This window comes from Zootoca vivipara, chromosome 16, assembly GCF_965207765.1.
Source record: "Zootoca vivipara chromosome 16, rZooViv2.hap1.1, whole genome shotgun sequence".
Taxonomy (NCBI): Eukaryota; Metazoa; Chordata; class Lepidosauria; order Squamata; family Lacertidae; genus Zootoca; species Zootoca vivipara.
The window spans coordinates 4,369,503-4,387,114 of NC_142599.1; the positions used below are offsets into that span (position 1 = coordinate 4,369,503).

Below are 17,612 nucleotides of genomic sequence, written 5' to 3' on the forward strand. Positions count from 1 at the left end.
TGGTGAAACATAGTTTAGAAATATATTAAATAAAATACATACATACACAAAGTGTATCAAAGATGAATAATGGCCATTGCACAAAAAGCATTAATATGTTTAGCAAATTTGTTTATTTGGGTTGACATTTAGATGGCTTTTTGCTGAATTACTTCTCTTGGTGCACATACAAGTAAGTGGGTTGCCTATATTGTTTTGCCAGCTGCTGAGGAGAATTTTGTGGCTGCTTCTCGATTTCTGAACTAGTGTGTCAGAGAGACTTCTCCTTGACACTTAGCAGAAAGGTAGAGATGACTAGCTTATGGGTTCACACATTCCAGGGCTGCACTTGACTAGCTTATGGGTTCACACATTCCAGGGCTGCACTTCAACAATGAGAACCACATCCTGTATGGCACACATTATTTTCTGGGTCTGGCAACCTGAGATAAATTTGTCACTTGGCAAAGAGTTGCCTCGGCAGCATCTGAAATGGCAGCTGTGAAATTGCATTTGGCCATGGAACAAGAGTGAAGTTTTGGACTGCAGATGTCTTCCAAAAATAAGCTTTCATTTTAATTAAATTTGCAGTTCATTACCGAGGGATACGCAGCCCACCTGGCCCAGCTGGAATACACCCATCGCTCCCGCCCTGCCAAGAACACCACCCGGATGGCTCTTCGGAAAGGCAGCTTTGGCCTCCCGGGCCAAACGGAATTCCTGCGCAAGAGGAACCACTTGCTGCGCACCATCTCCTCTCAGCCAGCCACGGTAGCCAGCGGAAGCAGTGGCTACAGGCCGGAGCGAACCCAGAGTCAGTCAGAGAGTGACCGGGAGAGGGAGAAGGAGCGCAGCCAGAGGAGCATGAGCCTTGCCACAGGGTGCTGGGGCCGGAGCACAGCCTCCAGACTGGAGCCGGGGGGCCTGGGGCAGAAGTAGGGCAGCCAGAAGGCAGCAGCAGGAGGCAATTGTGCATGGCAGCAGCAGCAGCAGCGGAGGTGAATCAACCGAGGCCTGTGGTGTGGGGTAGTGGGGCAAACATGGTGCTACTCGTTGCCAGAGAGGCGGTCATAACTTTATGAGGCGATAACAGGCTGGTTCCCCCCCCCTCCATGCAAAACATACAGGCCTTGGGGACGGGGGCACTGGGTTTTTGCAGAGCACTGTGCAAAGGGGAACAAGAAAACTGCCTTTTCAAGCAGAGGGGCATCAGGAAGGGGAAGATGAATACTTCGGCAGCTCCTGGGTGCAGCTTTTTCCTGCCCCCCCCCCTTTCTCACCCAGGTTTGGTGATTGTAAATATGTGCCTCCACAGCTTCTTAGCTATCGTTAAAGAGGCAGCGGAGGGAGGGGGTGCCCCAGTGCCATGTGTGGGCAGAACTGGAGGAGTCAGTCAGGGGAGCCACAACTGTGGGTTTGTTCTGCTACCTGAAGTGAAGGGAGCTGCATCCTGCCACCACTTTGAAATAAGTTGCTCCACTTCTGGAATTTGGAGAGACTCGGGTTGGAGACAAGGAAGAGTTCAAGACAAGCAAAGGATGCTTAGAACACACTTCCATTCTGCTAGGAAGCAAAGTCATGTTGGCAATGGCTAATTCAAGGCATCTTTGGTGCGAGAAGCATGGGATCCGATTAGCAGTTGGTTTTATTTGGGTACAATTTCCTATGATTATTTTTAAGCGAACATCTTAAAAAAAGGAGGGAAAACAAAAACCAGATTTTGGAAACTGGTGGATTGTACTATCTGCTGCTTTCTGCTCCTCGGTGTGTGAGGGAGTGGACAGGGTGAAAGAAGTTGGGCAGTTATCCAGTTTCTACTTTTGGAAAGTACCAACAGTTAGTTTCAAGCATCTAGGAAACAAATAGCAGAGTGCTATTTTTGCTCAGCCTAAAAAAAGCGAAGTCCAAATTCTTCCCCACTCTGCCCACTTCTTTTCTGCCTCTTGACCCTCTTCAGAAGGGAGTCCGTCCTTCTTTCCAACTTTTGCAATGGCTTTCAGCAGAGGATGTAAATTTTGCTTTTCTTTTTAACTATAGTTATGCAACTGTAAAACCTCATTGTTTTTATTTGTTTTGCACTGATAATTTTTAGAAAGGAGGCCTATTACTATTTTATGAAGCTACACCCTCCCTATTTATAGCACATGACAGTCAAATGTTGCTAAGCCAGGATGCACACATGCACACACACAGGACTTTTCCCCCACCAACAATGTAAGGAGATTTAAAAAGAACAAGTGCAACAAATTGAGAGGTACAAATCAAGGGAATGTGATTTTGAAAAGGAGAGGAAAGACATACGGTATCTTAAATTTCCCTAACTACTCTCTGTACAGGAGTTGCAGGTTTGATGGTTTGAATTTGCTGCAAAGTTCTGTGAAGTACATTTGTGAGCTCTGCCCCGAGTTCTAAAGAACATGCTTGGTTTATAACACTTTATAGTAGCCGTTTGAGAATGGGAGTGAATCACAAGGGAACATAGGCCTACAAGGAAGGGTCTGCAAAATTTCCCTAGCCACCATCATGCCACCTCACCCTGCAGATTCAGTTTCCAGCTGTTGCAGAACACGGTTAGCCTGAGATAATGGACTAGTTCTCCAAGAGTTTGGGTTGCCCTTTCTTGCCTATAGCTTCTGGCATTTTTTATATTTGCACAGGTGTGCTTCTTTGTTCAGTGTTCCACTTTATACGTAAAACATTTCCCCCCTAGACCAACAGCTCTTTCATCATTTCTTCTTTTCAATACCAAGACTCGGCAGCACTGTGAATTACAGCCTCTTTCCAAGCCACGAGGCTCAACAACTCACCTGGACATTTAAAAAGCTACTTTGCTACATGGGTTTCAACACCAAATTTAAAATGGTGTGCTCCATCCATATGGATGTTACTGTCTAAAATCCATTTATTTATCCATGGAAACTGCTGCTCTTTTCAAATGAAGCTTGCAATTCAACTCCCAACATTTCTTAAATGGTTGATGATGAGCCATACTGCAAGATTATAAGCCTCTTGTCTCAGATGAAGTCAACAAGAAAATCTTGGCGAGTTTTTACTACTTTTCTTTTTTTTAAAAAAAAAACACACCAAGCACTATTGACTTCCCTTTCTCCTCAGTCTAGCTCTTTGCAAATATACATCAAAAAATGAGCGGGTAGGTATTTGACATGCAGAATCCATATGGATTGCATTATAGCTCCTTGCTAGCTCAGTGTATCATCTGACCATCATCGCTAAAACAGACTAGGCGGCCACATGATCTGGATTTGATTTTCATTGATTTGGCCTCTTCCCTGAACAGTCAAGACATGACATGTACATTATTCAAGCTTTGAGATGTTCAGTGGCTCCTTTTTAGTGTGTGTGTGTGTGTGTAGATAGTGTAAAGGAAAAAAACAATGTAAAATGCCTGGATACGGGTTGAGGAGGAAGTGGGTGGTATATATATATATAAATATATATAAATATATATGCAGTGAAAGTAATTTATTTTATGTACAAAACCCATGTCTGGAGGGAAATAAACCTTCAGGTTTTGTTAATATTTCAAGGCCTAGCTTCCCCTCCCCCTTAATGTACAACAGACTTATTTTATGGACCAAGTTCAAACTGTCAAAGGATGCTAAAAGAAATCTTGTCATTGCCTCTCACCAATCCATATTTGAAACGAATGATCCGTAAGAGGGACAGTCATTCCTGTGTGCACCCCCCACCCCACCCCTTGGCCAGGCGTCTCCTCTCTTTCAGCCATTCTCCCTGTTTCTTTTCAAGGTGGTTGTTTTGTATGTGTAAGGGGATGGGGGTGATTCTTCATTCTTCTTTGCCATTGTAATAACTTTGAATTAAGTGAGCGGTGAGCAAATGACATCATGGCTGGAGGCTTCTTTCATTTTTTTAAGCCCTCCAGGATGCCACCATTCTGGTCCATGACTTATGTGTGCATACCCCTCATGTGTTGTCCTTGATGTTGAAAGCTGAACTTGCTACTCTGGCATTAAACAAACAATAGCAATAGCTTCCTTAGAAAGTACTGTGGCTCCCTCTGGAATGAATCTGGAGAGCAGCGTTCGCCATCCCACTGGAAATGCAATGACTGATTTGTGGAATCTGAAGCCATCTGTATTTAATGCTGTAGCCTCAGTGATTGTCTTTCCTTGAGATCAGTGCCCCAGATCCAGTTTATACCTTAAGGGCCAGTAAGAGGCAGGAATGCCCCTGGAAAGGGCAGGTCTGCTATCTCCTGCTCTGGGAACCTCAAGTGTGCAGACTTGCTCTCAAGAGTCTACTCAGCCGAGTGAATGGATGAGTGGTCAGGGAGAACAGTTTCAGTACATTGCGTATATTAGAGCCACCTGGATGTGCCTAGAACTCGGCCAGTATGATGATCAGCCTTTCCCAACCTGAGACCTTCCAGATGTTTTTAGCTGCAAGGCCCAGCCAGCCAAGGAACAGGTAAAACTTGCACTTTTTGTCTTGGGATCACATAACTTCTGTTTGTTGTTGTCTTTGAAGTATGTTTTGCAAGTAATTTGGACTCTGAAGTGGTTTCCTCTTTTAAAAGGCGGGGGGATATATTGGGGTGATATTTGAGGAAAGGAGTGGTCAGGAGATCAGGAACTCCCCCCCTGCAAATATTTAGAGGAGCTTGCACCAGCAACCTGGCGTTTGGGTGGCATTTAGAATCCCCAAGGGAGGTTGGACAAGTACATGGAATCAAGTGTTCTGTCCACATCTCCCCCATCCTCCCCCCATAAACCAAGGAACTTTGCATAATGCAGCGTTGTATGGTTTACATCATATATTCACACTGCACAATTTGAGCTGCCTTGGCACAGAACAAGAATTTTGCTGAGTTTGGGTCTATTTTTTAACATAGACTTAATTTACTCTTTTCAGATGTTCCATAGCAACAGACCTTGTGTTTGGGGGGAGGTTTTGCAGGGTAATTTGGTGCTGAAATGTTTAAACTTGGCTAAAAATGTTTAGAGGCATCACGTGGGACTAAACTTTCATTTCTTTTAAGCCAAAAAAGGCAAGCTTCTCATCCATATGGCTGCAGATGGGAGGGGGAAAGCCTAATGCTCTGAAAAGCCAAGGTGGGTGTGGAGTTTAATAAAGCTTACCTCTGCACAACCCCCAAGCTTGCCAAAGCATGCTAAATTTTGGAAAGCTCCTAAAATGTTTGCAGTATGAGAAAACAAATGAAACTAAAGCACACACATAGGTTCTAGGTGGCATTCCTATGACACAATCTTATGCATAATTACCCAGACGTAATTTCCATTGCATTCATTGGCCTTGCTCCACATTACTCCCTGGTAAGTGTGTTTAGGATTGCAGCCTTAGATATCAAAACATTACAAAAGGGCACTGACAACACCAGCCTGCTGGAATGAAGCAGATCTAGATGGTGGGGAGTCTATCTAAGAACCCCAGAATTCCATTCAAAGAAAAGTAGGATATAAATGTACAAAACAATCAATGGTTTGATGGAAAAAGAGGCCCGACCTGTTGTATACATTCTTCCCAAACAAGATAGCTTCCCTGTAATTTGCACTGGGGCCGGATTGTTAGCATCTTTTGACAATGCAACTTTAATTTTGATGAACGTTTTGTATCTTAAAGCTAGCTCAATGGTTGTCTACCAAAAGGCAGGGTGGGGAGCAGAGTTGGTTACGAACAAAACCCTCTTCCCCCCAGTTTTATCCCGGACTTTACTGGAGTCATCTCTCTTGTTCAGGTATTTAGCACCATTGCTGCCGTTTTTCCTGTTAGTTCCAAAAGCATTACGGTTTTGTCTCCCTCTCCTTCATCACTGAGACCCCCACCCCACACTTCTTTCTCCTCCCTGACTGTTATTCTGTATTCAACAATGTTCATTCTGTTGAATGAGGGGGGCAGGCTTTTCAAAGATTCGGCTGGAGGGGCAGCACTCCAAGAAGGTTCCCTATGGAAAGGTCACAAGGGCAAATCAGCCCAGAGTCCAGCTACCTGCGTTTTGTGTCTGCATGATCCTGTCTGTCTCCTTGCTCTTGTATGTGAGGACCACCCTCTTCCTTGTTGTTCCTGCCGCCTCGTTCTGCCGCCTGGTTGTGCTTTGTATATGGTTATCCCTTGTACGTTAACACCAATTAAAAGAAATGGGAAGGCTCTCTTGCTGTGTCTGCTTCTTTGCAAAGTCCACCAAAGGCATAAAGCTTCAAAGCGACTTGCTTTCAGAGGCCAAGAAAGTAGCCCTGAAGCATCAGACCAAATCCCAGCATTCTGTCTTTATAACAGCCAGATTTTGGGGGGGAATGCACAATTGGGACGCCATGGCAATGGGCTTCCCTTCTTGTTTTTTGTCTCCAGATAATAAGGCACAAAGAGCCTCTCTACAGAGCAATGCCATTAAGCCCAGGGGCAAGGAACCTTTTTCGGCCTGGGAGCCACATTCTCTTCTGAGCGACCTTCCAAGGGCCACATGCAAAAGTGGGTGGAGCCATGTAAATTTTACCTTTATGCATTTGTTTCTACATACCCATAACACCCCTATCTCTCCTCCAAACAGGCAAGAGAGGTATTAGGAAAATCAGGGGTCACATCCACACTCAGTTATGAAGCTCACTGGGTGACTGTAGGCCAGTCACTGCCTCTCAGCCTAACCTACCTCACACTCACAGGGCTGTCGTGGAGTTCAGATGAAGAGCTGGAGGACCATGTACACCACCTTGAGTTCCTTGGAGAAAGTGGGATATAAATATGATAGCTACATAAATATTCAGGGGGCAAAGCAGGGCCATTGAATGGCCTGAAGACGCAGTGTGTTTGGCCTGGCTCAATTTCTGAGGGCCAGTTGATGAGACCTGGACTCACATGTGGCCTCCAGACCTGAAGTTCATCATCATTCCTGCACTAAGCTATTATGGCTAAGAGTTATAGTAATATTTTGGTGCCCTGCATGATATTAATGCAACAACCAACTACCCGTATTTTTCGCTCCATAGGATGCATCTGACCATAGGACGCACCTAGTTTTTAGAGTAGGAAAACAAGAAAAAAAATTTTTTTGCTTTCTTGAATTGTCCTAGGCATAGCAGCCAACTCCTAGAGGCCTAGGTGCCTCCCCCCCCCCATTAAATATTTGAGGAAGCTTCTTTTGCAAAGGGGGAAAGCTCAATTTTTTGAGGATCAGCTCAAAGTTGTGCAGCTTTTTTTGCAAATGGGAAAAGCCCTGTTTTTTTGGGGGGGGGGGTCAGCTCACAGTTGTGCATCTTTTTTGCAAAGGGGGAAAGCTCCATTTTTGAGGATCAGCTCAAAGTTGTTGAGCTTACCTTGCAAAGGGGAAAAATCCTGTTTTTATGGGGTTCAACTCACAGTTCTGCGGCTTTTCTAGGAAAGGGACCCATTTCTAGAGTTTCCAGACAGATAATCTAATCAGCCAGTCACATGTCACTGGGGAAACCAGCAGACTCCCTCTGCAGACAATTGAGGCCGGGGCGGGAAGGGAGCTAGCTCCCTTATCTCCCTCCCCGATCTCTTGCAATCAGCTGCTGAGCGGGTCCTTTCAACACTCTCCCTCTTGTTAGCCAAACAAACACGATCTGCCTTTCGCCCCTGGCCAATTCGGCTCCAGGGATAACGCATTCGCTCCATAAGACGCACAGACATTTCCTCTTACTTTTTAGAGGAAAAAGGTGCGTTTTATGGAGCGAAAAATACGGTAGTATGCAAAAGAATGAGAGAGCTTGAAATGCATTTAAATTAGAGCTGCTTGTCAGTAGGAATCAGTCTATTTCTGCCCAGTGTCAGGTTAGCAGATGTTCATTAATAAGTCTGTTCTGTCTTGTTTCCATAAGCAAAAACACAATTGTGCTGCACATTTATCCTAAAATGAGCATTTTGTATTGCACTGCATATTTTAACCTAAAATAAAAATTGTATATGCTTTTTGAGCACAGAGCAGTATTGAAAAAAATGGACAAGTGCAAAAACAATCCTAACTGCAATCCAATCTGTTTATCAGTTTGCGAAGTATGAATTGGTCCAGTCCTCTGGTGTCTCCACTTGTCAGGGAGGGGAAACAGCATCTCAGGTTCAAATCCCCCTTTCAGCCAGGAGGTTCAGATGCTGGGTTGGGCGAGTCCCAACTTCTCAGCACTACCTATTTTACGGAGCTGTCATGCAGTATGTGCAATATGGATGCATTTATACCCCACTCTGAATCACTGAAGCAAAGCAGGAAAGTTTTACTCAGTCTTATGTGCATGACTTTGGTTACATGTGACTGAGTCGGCAGTTCTTCTTGGTACAAACCTGTTCCCAGAACAGCACAAAATGATGCCCATCCTTACACTGAACAAAATCTGTGTCCCTTACTATAATAAACAGGTGATACCCTAAGACAGACAAGATGGGGAAGGCTGTTATAATGAACAGGCCTGGTAATACCTGCATCAGCAAGCCTGTGTAAGTTGATGACATGACATTTACTACCTGGAGCAACCTAGACGCTACCGGTTAAATAGGAGTGCTGTGATTTTGCAAAACAAAGACCACACCCTTAAAGGGCACAATCCAGGTAAAGTGAAGCATTTTTTTTTAATGAGTGTTAGTTTCGATGAAAAAGAGTTAAAGCAACAATTCATGCACTTGGCTCTTCTTTGGAGGAATAAGGGCAAAGTGTGAATTATTGTTCAGCACTGCGTAAATAATTAACAGGATATAATTAAAATGAATTTCACACAAACATGCCTGACGTTTGTTTGATTACCAAAAGTTGGTGAGTAAACAACCACGGCCAGCTCCTACACGGTGTTGCCTCAGGAGAGCTGCTTAACAATTCCCTTACCATACCTTTAAGGAAAGGGGTGGGTGTGGGGTCTAGCATCCCAGCAACAACACTGTTGCTCTAAGGGTCTCTGGCAGACTCAGCATGCTTCCCCCCCCCAACATTTTGGCATTGTAGCCTTTCTCATCCCCCCCCCCAACTTAATCAACTGCTCGTGCCAGTAACATGCACAGTTTAAACCTCTGCAACAATCCTACCACAGTGTTGCCCTGAGAACAGAGATTTAAACCTCTCCACCTAACCCGGTGCTTCAATAAAGAAATAACCATCATAGTGATGGAGATGTTTTGTGTACCTGTGTGATTGTGTATGTGTGTGTGTGTGGTGTGTCACAGGCATGCAACCCTCAGAGGATTGGCAATGTTTGGCACTCGGGCCAAAAACATTTGGCTACTCCTGGCATACAGAGATACACCAAATATGTAATCTGCCCAAATGGAGCCTGGAAACAAAGCAAAGCAGCATGGACAGAGTCGCTCCTGAAAGGATGACATGCTTGCCAATTGCATAGCTGTTGGCACAAGGACGCACGAGGGCCCTCTAGCAAGGAAGCAAATTGTGTGGTGCCCTTAAAGGGTCAAGGCTTTGAATTTCCCGTGAACACAGCAGGTGTCAGCACTTTTCAGAATCCAGAGCTTAATGCAACATATCTAGCTAACGCTGCAGCAGAAAAGTGTTACCATGTAGACCTGTTAAGGAAGCCTCAATGCATTCCTGTTCCTGTATTAGGTAGGTGTAAGTGTGAAGCTGGAAACCAGAACAGCCTGATCTCACCACTATGGTGCCCTTCTGCCCTTAGGCAGAGGCTGAGTTGTCGGGCTAGAGCACAAGAAAAGGTGAGACAGCAGCAGAACTTGGCTGACCAGCCACCTCGCCAAGCCCCACGCCTGAGCAGATGCTGCTCAGCTAGAGATGCTAGAGGGGCACAGCAAGAGTGGACCTGTGTGAGAACTGCATGCCCTTACCCTGCTCTAACTCTTCCCAGCAGAACCCAAGAGCATGAAACACCCTCGGCCTGGAGCAGGAGGAGGTAGGTTGCAGCTGCTGGTGCTCCCCCTACTTCAGCAATAGATGTAGAGCTGTACTCTAGCTGCTTCCTCGCCCCTTGATTTTGAGGTTTCAGAGCCTAGACACCATGAAGCCAGCTAGGAAGTAGCTGGGCTGAGCTTTAGAAAAAAAGTCCCCTCCCACACAGGATAGAGGCAAGAAGCAGGATCAAAACCAGAAGCCTCCAGCCCACTTTGCACTTGGTCCATCTGCCTTGGAGGCAGGCAGAGCAATAAAAGCATTGCTGTCAGACTTCCATCGCTTCCTTTCCAGTGACCTGGGTCTTCTGTTTTTGCTCACTTCCCTTTTGCTTTGGGATAATTATTTTCACGGTTTTTCACTGCTAAGGGAGGTGCCTTGATGAGGAAACATGCTGGAGGCAGCAATCGGAGAGCCTCACAGGGGAGAACTGCAAAACAGAAGGATTTGTACTAGGAGCTGATGAATCTGGGCATCTTCCTGCCCCAGCAGTTCTCAGTCCTGATGGCACTGGCATGCATATTCCATGGGGATGGGTGTTGGGCGGGGGGAGTGCGGTGCCTGGTTTTGGCAAAGCTGCTGCAGCTGGGAATAAAACCATCTCTGAAGACCATCCTGTTATCACTGCAGCATCCCCATCCTCGCCTGGAAGGAAAGGCCATCTCCCCGCGTGGCGTGCTGTGAAAGAAGGTAGATGCAGTAAAGGTCTGTAAATCGTATCAGTCTTTGGTGCACTTTCCAAGTTCTACTCTGAAGTTCTATTCTTTGAAGGGGAACAGCATCAATGCCCCCACACTCTGCAGGCTTCTTAGGAAGGAAGGAAGGAAGGAAGGAAGGAAGGAAGGAAGGAAGGAAGGAAGGAAGGAAGTTCTCATCTAGGATATGAAAAAGCCTTGATCTACAAACTGATGGAAACAAAGGCAAAGAGGACCTACATGGGAAAGTCTCAGCAACCCAAAAGTCAGCTTATTCTCTCTCTTAGCAATAAAACTGCTAGCATATTTCCAAAGCTAAGCAGGGTCTGGTATGGTTTCAAATTGGATGGAGGACTACGTGTCGAGATTCTTGCATTGCAGGGGGTTGGACTAGATAACCCTTGGGATCCCTTCCAACTCTACTGTTCTATGATTCTATGACACTGAAGTCAGTGGAACCCTTTAGGGGAGTTAATAAGTCACAGAACAGCTATAACCAAAACCCAGCCTACAAAGCCCAGCCTTGTGCTCTAAATATTCAAGTCTACAGTTGCCAGATTACATCCATTAGATTCTGCAATAATAAATGGCCACATACCTTGTTAATTTCTTTATGCCTCTCCTTAGTAACGATCTCCTCAAGGACCTCGCCATCACCTTTAATAAGCCTGGAATTGAAACTCAGATTGTAGTCCTGGCCAACTTGCACGAACAGTAGATGTCTACATGCCCTTCATATCAACAGAGGGGGCCATAGCTCCCTGCTTTGCATGCAGAAGGTCCCTGATTCAACCCCCAACTGATTCAACCCCAGGAACACTGGAGAGCCTCTGCCAGTCAGTGTAGATAATACTGGGCCAAGAGGACCAGTGGTCTGGCCAGTATGAAGCTGCCTCCCGTAGTTAAGAATGTGAGAATGGAGGGATTGCCTTGCTGCAATGGGGCCAGCCACAAAGAATGCCAACTCAGCTGCAGCAGAAAGAGCAAATTCCAAGCTAGAGATTATGAGGGGTAGGGTTAAAAGTAGGGCTGTATTCAACAAAGTACTACTCGGAGAAGAACCATAATTGTCATTCATTTCAAATGGTCTTCTCTGAGTATGACTAATGCTGTATACAATCCACAGCTACGGTACCAGTGTCATGATGCACTCCTCCCTGTTTACGGCACAGACACACTTGGACCAAACCCCAAAGGGATCCTGTGAATGGTGCAGGAAAGGGGACACAACATAACTGGAAGTCTGGAGCACCTTCCCTACATTAGGGGCTTTTTAATTTAGGACAGGGGTTCCCAAACTAAGGCCTGGGGGCCGGATGCGGCCCAATCGCCTTCTAAATCTGGCCTGCGGATGGCCCAGGAATCAGCATGTTTTAACATGAGTAGAATGTGTCATTTTATTTAAAATGCATCTCTGGGTTATTTGTGGGGCATAGGAATTCGTTCAATTTTTTTTTCCAAAATATAGTCCGGCCCCCCACAAGTTCTGAGGGACAGTAGACCGGCCCCCTGCTGAAAAAGTTTGCTGACCCCTGGTTTAGGAAGAAAAGGTTCATAAGCTGAAGAACATCGCTTCTTCACAGTCCAGTTCCCCATTTGTAAAATGGGACCAACAGTCACTGAGCACATGGTGATGTTGCAAGGGGAAAATAAAATAAAGTGTATAAGCTCTGTCTGGGGTGCTTTTAAAATGATACTATTAATCGGGGTCAGCATTTGCAAAAATAAACTGCCAGTGAAGGAACTTAAGAACAGAAAATACAAAGAGCTCTGTTAAGAAACTGAACTATGTGGTTGTTTCAGAGGAAAATGCAGATACAGGAGAGAAAACCCAGAGGGTCTACATAAATTGAACTTAGTGATGATCTTCTAGTGACATATCCCCCCCACACACACACACCTTGTTCTTCCTGTTTCAGGGTCAACGACTCTCCTTATCACACTCTGCCTGGCGTCCCATTCCTCTTTTGTCATAGGCTTCATTGCTTGGATGCGGGATTTCTGCTCGTCCGTCAGGGCTGAGAGGCAGAAAACAGTGGTCTCACCAATAGCCAGAATGCTCTGGTATTACCACTGGTAGGGAGAGCATTTTTGTTGCTCAATCCCACGGAAAAAAAGGCCCCTCCAGTGTGTTCAAAAATCACTGCACTTTCTATATCCTACCAGTTAAAAATACAAATAGCTTAGTAATGATTTTTTAAAAAAATCCATCTACTAATAAACAAACTTACAGAAAATTGATCTAATTAAGGTCACTATTGCAAAACTGCAACAGTCATTTTGCCGCTCATTAACCAACAGTGTTGTCACTGTTTTTCAATCCGACCTTGCCTGGGGGAGGATCTTACCTGGCCCGGAGTCTCCCAGCGTCTCTTTCTGCCACTGGTCCAGGGAAGGTCCAGGGACTACCTCTGCCTTTGTTTCTCCCTCTTTCTCCCTCCCCTTTGATTTATTCTTTGCTTTCTTCTTGGTTTTCCTCTTCCTCTTCCTCTTTTGCTTTTTATCTTTCTCTTTGCTTAGCTTCTTCTTGCTCTGCTTCCTCCTTTTGCGGTTGGATTCCTCGTTGCCTGACACATCTGGAGAGGAATCAGAAGAGGAGGACGATCCAGAAGACAAGGAGCTGGTCTCGGAGGAAGAGGAGCTGCTGCTGCTGCTGCCTCTTCTCCTTTTCTTCTTCTTCTCCTTCTCTTTCTTCTTCTTTTTCACTGGAACCAAGCATCAATCAGAAGTCACCAGGGTATCTATCATGTTGCAATACATCACCAGGACTGTTACCCAAAGGGAGAAAAAAAACTGAGGGAATTCTCTTTTCCAGCCCTGGACAGAACCCAGAACTGGAACTTGTTGAGTGGCTTAACTGCTATGGCTTCACCTCCAAGAATAAGCTAGGTATTGTAGCTGGGGTTGGGGAGACAACTAGTTTAGTGTCTCCACGGGATTCTTTGCCTGGGGTCGGGGCAGCCAGGACATATTTCTAACCCATTAATATGGTTTGAATCTGCTGCATAGATGTGGCTCTGAAGTTAGTGCCCAGCAAATGATAGTCAGAGGCGCTGATTTTAAGACACACCTGGCAGCTGGCAGTGTGCAGCCATCACTCGCTTGAGGCACAAAGCTTAAGAAGGCAATGTTTGAAACCCTGATGGTTCTGGTGGGAAGTTCTGTGAAAGCATAATTAAAAAAAATTAATAGCCACAGGAGAAATACTCTGCTCTGCAGGCTGCATTCTACACAAATGTCTTCATCCTAAGCAAACAAGGGGACCATGGTGGAGGGTGAGGGGAGCAGCCTCAATGACCAGAAAGTGACAATAGCTCCCCCAGGAAACTGCACTACTGGCCAACACTGGCAAATGCTACCCCATCGAGAGATCAGAGTTCTGCATTTCTTAGGCAGGCATGGCCAACATGCGCTCAATCACTGGTAGATCATTGGCTCTCCCCAAAGAAGCTGAACAACTGTGGCTCCCCTAAACAAAAGCTCAACATTTTACCTCTTCCCTGAAAAAACTCAACAACTTTGACCCAAACGCCCCCCAAAATGGGCCTTCCTCCTTCCTAAAAAAGCTCAGCAACTTTGACCTGAACCCCCCAGTTTTTAATTCTGTGAGTAGATCGCAGTCTCTTGGGAGTTAGCCAGTTAGTCTTAGGCCAGTGCTTCAGAAGCAGCTGACACCCTCTCCCACATCCTTACCTTCTTTGCTGGAGGCTGAGCCCATCTGGACCCGGGGGGGCTCAGATCCTCTTTTGCTGGCAGGAGACAAACTCCTTATCCTCCCCTGGGATTCTTTGCTGCTTTTCCTCCTTTTCTTCTCCTTCTCCTCCACATCTCGCCTGCTCTGGGAGTCGCTTCGGCTCCTGCTCCGAAACCTTTTCCTTGCCTGGCTGTGAGCCATCATACTCTCAGGTCTGTTCCAAACAATGAGATCTGTTTACTTGCTTGGCTACCTACGACCACCCTTCCCTTGAAGATCACACTCAGTCTTACTCAAGTTTCAAACCAGCCAGAAGTAAATGTCCATTCAGAAAGGGCATGGTTAGGGAAATTTGATCTTGCAAGGAGAATAGCAGCATCCCATCCATGTTGCTAGTCCCCAGGAGAGCTGCTCTCAGAGCCAAGGATTGCACTTCGGTCTATTCAGATGTGAAGCCATGGCATATAGCTATCTAATCTTTCCTTAGCCATTGAGGCTACAGGTTACTGCCAAGACCCTGAAAGTTCTATACATTAATTCTATGCCAAGTGGTTCATTCTTTAAAAAGAACCACTAGGAGGGAGAAGCTGTGACCCTCCTGAAGCTCCTAGACTACAATTCCCACCATCCCTGACCACGCAGGCTGTGGCTGATGGGAGCTGGTGTCCAACAACTGGAGGGCCACATCCCTGCCCTACATCCTGACACAATATCTTTGCTAGCCTTTCATGTGCCACAATGGGGGGTCAGTTTTTTTTCTTTTTAAAGCTTGGGAACCTTCCTCAGATTAAAGCAGCCTTGGGGTTAGGCAGCCAGGGCTGGTTCTCTCAAGGCAACTTCTCTCCTTAGTCGACTGGAGGAAATGTAAAAATAAAATAACCACAATAATTCATTAATCATTAGCTTTGGGTAATTTCTAATGCACAACCCTCTTTTTTGTAACACAAGAGCAGTTTAATTTTATTGTCTTCTTTAAATTGGCTGTTGCCGTTTCAGTTCGTTGTTTTAATTTGCTGTAGTACGTTTGCCTGATCTTCTTTTTCTTCATTATAACTGTACTTTTTGTTCCCTACTACTTTGTAAGTCGTTTGGGTTGCCTTAGGCAAAATTAAGTGACTAACAAATCTTAATAAAAATAATAAGCCACTCCGGGAACACAAATATGCGTTAACGTTGCTCTGACAAATCGTGCATCTACATATCTGCGCGCGCACACACACTTCCGCCCCCTTAACACCCAGGCGCGCGTCGACCCTTTTAAGAAAACCCGCACGGTTTCTGCTGCCCTTCAAAGCCTTTCCACCCAATCCCGGCGCTCCGTCTCCCCCTCCCTCTTTCTAAGCCCCGCCCCCTGTCAGATAAGGTCTCCGTCAGGCAGCCAGGGCGCATGCGCACTGGATGCCTGCTCGCCAGAATCTTTGCGGAACGAATTTTGTCCCGTCCCGCCGGACTCACCCAGCCAGGTCAGGGCCTCGCCAACGAGATGAACACGGCGCGGCGTGCGGAGGTTGGGTTTTTGCAGAGGTTGGGTTTCTATGACTGGGCTGCGCCTCCGCAGCCCCGGAAACCGAGCGGGGCCCCCCAGCAACTGTTTCGATAGTTTCCTCGGCGACTTCCTGTCTGCGCCTCGTCCGTTGCCATGAAATGTCCGGCGGGGAAAACAGGCCAAGCATCTTGGTTCCCAGCCTCCCGAAAACCCCTTACCTGAAGCACCGCTGGGCCGCCCAAGTGTTGTTGGGCTCCAGCTCCCATCAGCCCCAGGCGCGAATGGTGGGAGGTCAGTCCAACATCTGGAGGGTGCCGAGTGGCCCAGGGGGATCCCTGCAACCAAAAAAATCGGGGGAAGCGGAGGCGAAGGAAGCCAGCGAAGAGCGAGGACCCCTGTTTTATTTCTGTCCATTTTTAAGGGGGGGGGGGAAATATGCTTTTGTGTTCTGTACGTGTTTGTTCAAAAATATCCAAGCGTTCAAGAACAAAAATCATAAAAAGAAGCATAAAATAAAATTGTAAACCACTTTGTGGGGTCAGTTTAGATCAGAAGGTGGAGTGTGCATCTTTTAAAATAAATATTATTAAAAATGCAGCAGTATAATCCATATTTTTAACAATTGGCAAAACATGCATTTAGTAGTTACTTATTACATTTTTATCCCACCTTTTCATCACAGAACTCAAGGCAACATACTTTTTTATCCTTGCAACAATACTGTAAGGTAGGTTAGGCTGAGCATAGCCCAGAATCTTGCAGCAGACTTTGAGTCAGCAGTGGTTCAAGCATGGATTTGAACACTAAATAAACAAACAAACCAAAACCTGCTATATCCCTGTTTAACACTCTTCTTTGTTAACCACAAAGGCTTTACTATAATGATTTTGTACAGTACACTCTAAGGTACAGTATGTCTACTCGGAGGCATGCACCATTGAGTTCAATAGGGCTTCCTCCCAGGAAAGTGTATATAGGATTACATCCTTTAATTAGTCCAGCTCTTATACCAACAGTGAATATTTGGGTCCTGCTTCTTCAGTTTGGTTATTTCTTCCACACAAAACGCAACAAAATAGAATTTATATTCTGTACCACTATTATCTTACCCTTGACTTTAATGAAAATATGCTATAACTTCCATGCATGTCAAACTGTACCGCAGTGGGTTGGTGAAAGGACTCTGTATTGTTGTTGAAAACAGCCATTTTAGCAATTGCCATGGGGATTTGGCTACAAATATAATGGCCAGATGTGATTTTGACAAAGAATAAAGGGTAAAGGGACCCCTGACCATTAGGTCCAGTCGCAGACAACTCTGGGGTTGCAGCGCTCATCTCACTTTACTGGCCAAGGGAGCCGGTGTACAACTTCCAGGTCATGTGGCCAGCATGACTAAGCCGCTTCTGGCGAACCAGAGCAGCGCACGGAAACGCCATTTACCTTCCCGCTATAGCGGTTCCTATTTATCTACTTGCATTTTGACCTGCTTTCTAACTGCTAGGTTGGCAGGAGCTGGGACCGGGCAACGGAAGCTCACCTCGTCGCAGAGATTCAAACCACCAACCTTCTGATCGGCAAGCCCTAGGCTCAGTGACAAAAAATAGAGTGGGACAAAAATATAATTGACTCAGAACACCGACATTTCAAAACACACACTCCATTCTCTCGCCCCACTCCCAAGGAAATTAATGGTGCTGGAGATTTTTTTGCCTCCTTTCATCAGGTTACTTTTGCATATTAATAAATTTGTGCAGATTAATGTTCAAAGTGGACATTTGATTGCCTCTATAGTCATGCTGGCCACATGACCCAGAAGCTGTCTGCGGACAAACGCTGGCTCCCTCGGCCTATAGAGCAAGATGAGCGACTGTGTACCTTTACCTTTTAGAGGCTTGCACCAAG

At 45.8% G+C, this 17,612-nt stretch overlaps 2 protein-coding genes across 16 annotated transcripts in view; one reads left to right on the forward strand and one right to left on the reverse strand.

Annotated features, from left to right (window-relative positions):
* The window catches only part of PITPNM2 (phosphatidylinositol transfer protein membrane associated 2), a 213,112-nt gene extending 211,066 nt beyond the window's left edge, over positions 1–2,046 (forward strand). For all 14 annotated transcript variants that reach the window (XM_035098032.3, XM_035098047.3, XM_035098045.3 and 11 more), the window contains one exon: positions 571–2,046. In XM_035098032.3, coding sequence (XP_034953923.3) covers positions 571–918 — 348 coding nt within the window. In that variant the 3' untranslated portion in view covers positions 919–2,046. The remainder of the gene's footprint in view (positions 1–570) is intronic.
* Positions 2,047–8,537: 6,491 nt separating this feature from the next.
* Positions 8,538–16,026, reverse strand: ARL6IP4 (ARF like GTPase 6 interacting protein 4). Of its 2 annotated transcripts, XM_035099097.3 has the most exons (6): positions 15,677–16,026; positions 14,221–14,435; positions 12,876–13,232; positions 12,428–12,545; positions 11,126–11,195; positions 8,538–10,510 (listed from the first exon to the last, which is right to left on the reverse strand). In XM_035099097.3, exons 1-6 carry the CDS (start codon positions 15,892–15,894, stop codon positions 10,454–10,456), a joined length of 1,035 nt encoding a protein of 344 aa, XP_034954988.3. In that variant the 5' UTR covers positions 15,895–16,026; the 3' UTR covers positions 8,538–10,453. The 2 variants fall into 2 exon arrangements, with proteins under 2 accessions (XP_034954988.3, XP_088515516.1); XM_088659390.1 differs by lacking the exon at positions 12,428–12,545.
* Positions 16,027–17,612: the final 1,586 nt, after the last annotated feature.

What these genes read in the sequence shown, in the direction of transcription:
- ARL6IP4 (XM_088659390.1), bottom strand. Translation starts at nt 15,894, where the DNA reads ATGCTTGGCCTGTTTTCCCCGCCGGACATTTCATGGCAACGGACGAGG. An exon ending in CGAGGCCCTGACCTGGCTGG is followed by an intron (nt 14,436 to 15,676) that starts GTGAGTCCGGCG and finishes TGTTTGGAACAG; the next exon opens with ACCTGAGAGTATGATGGCTC. An exon ending in CTCAGCCTCCAGCAAAGAAG is followed by an intron (nt 13,233 to 14,220) that starts GTAAGGATGTGG and finishes GCTTGGTTCCAG; the next exon opens with TGAAAAAGAAGAAGAAAGAG.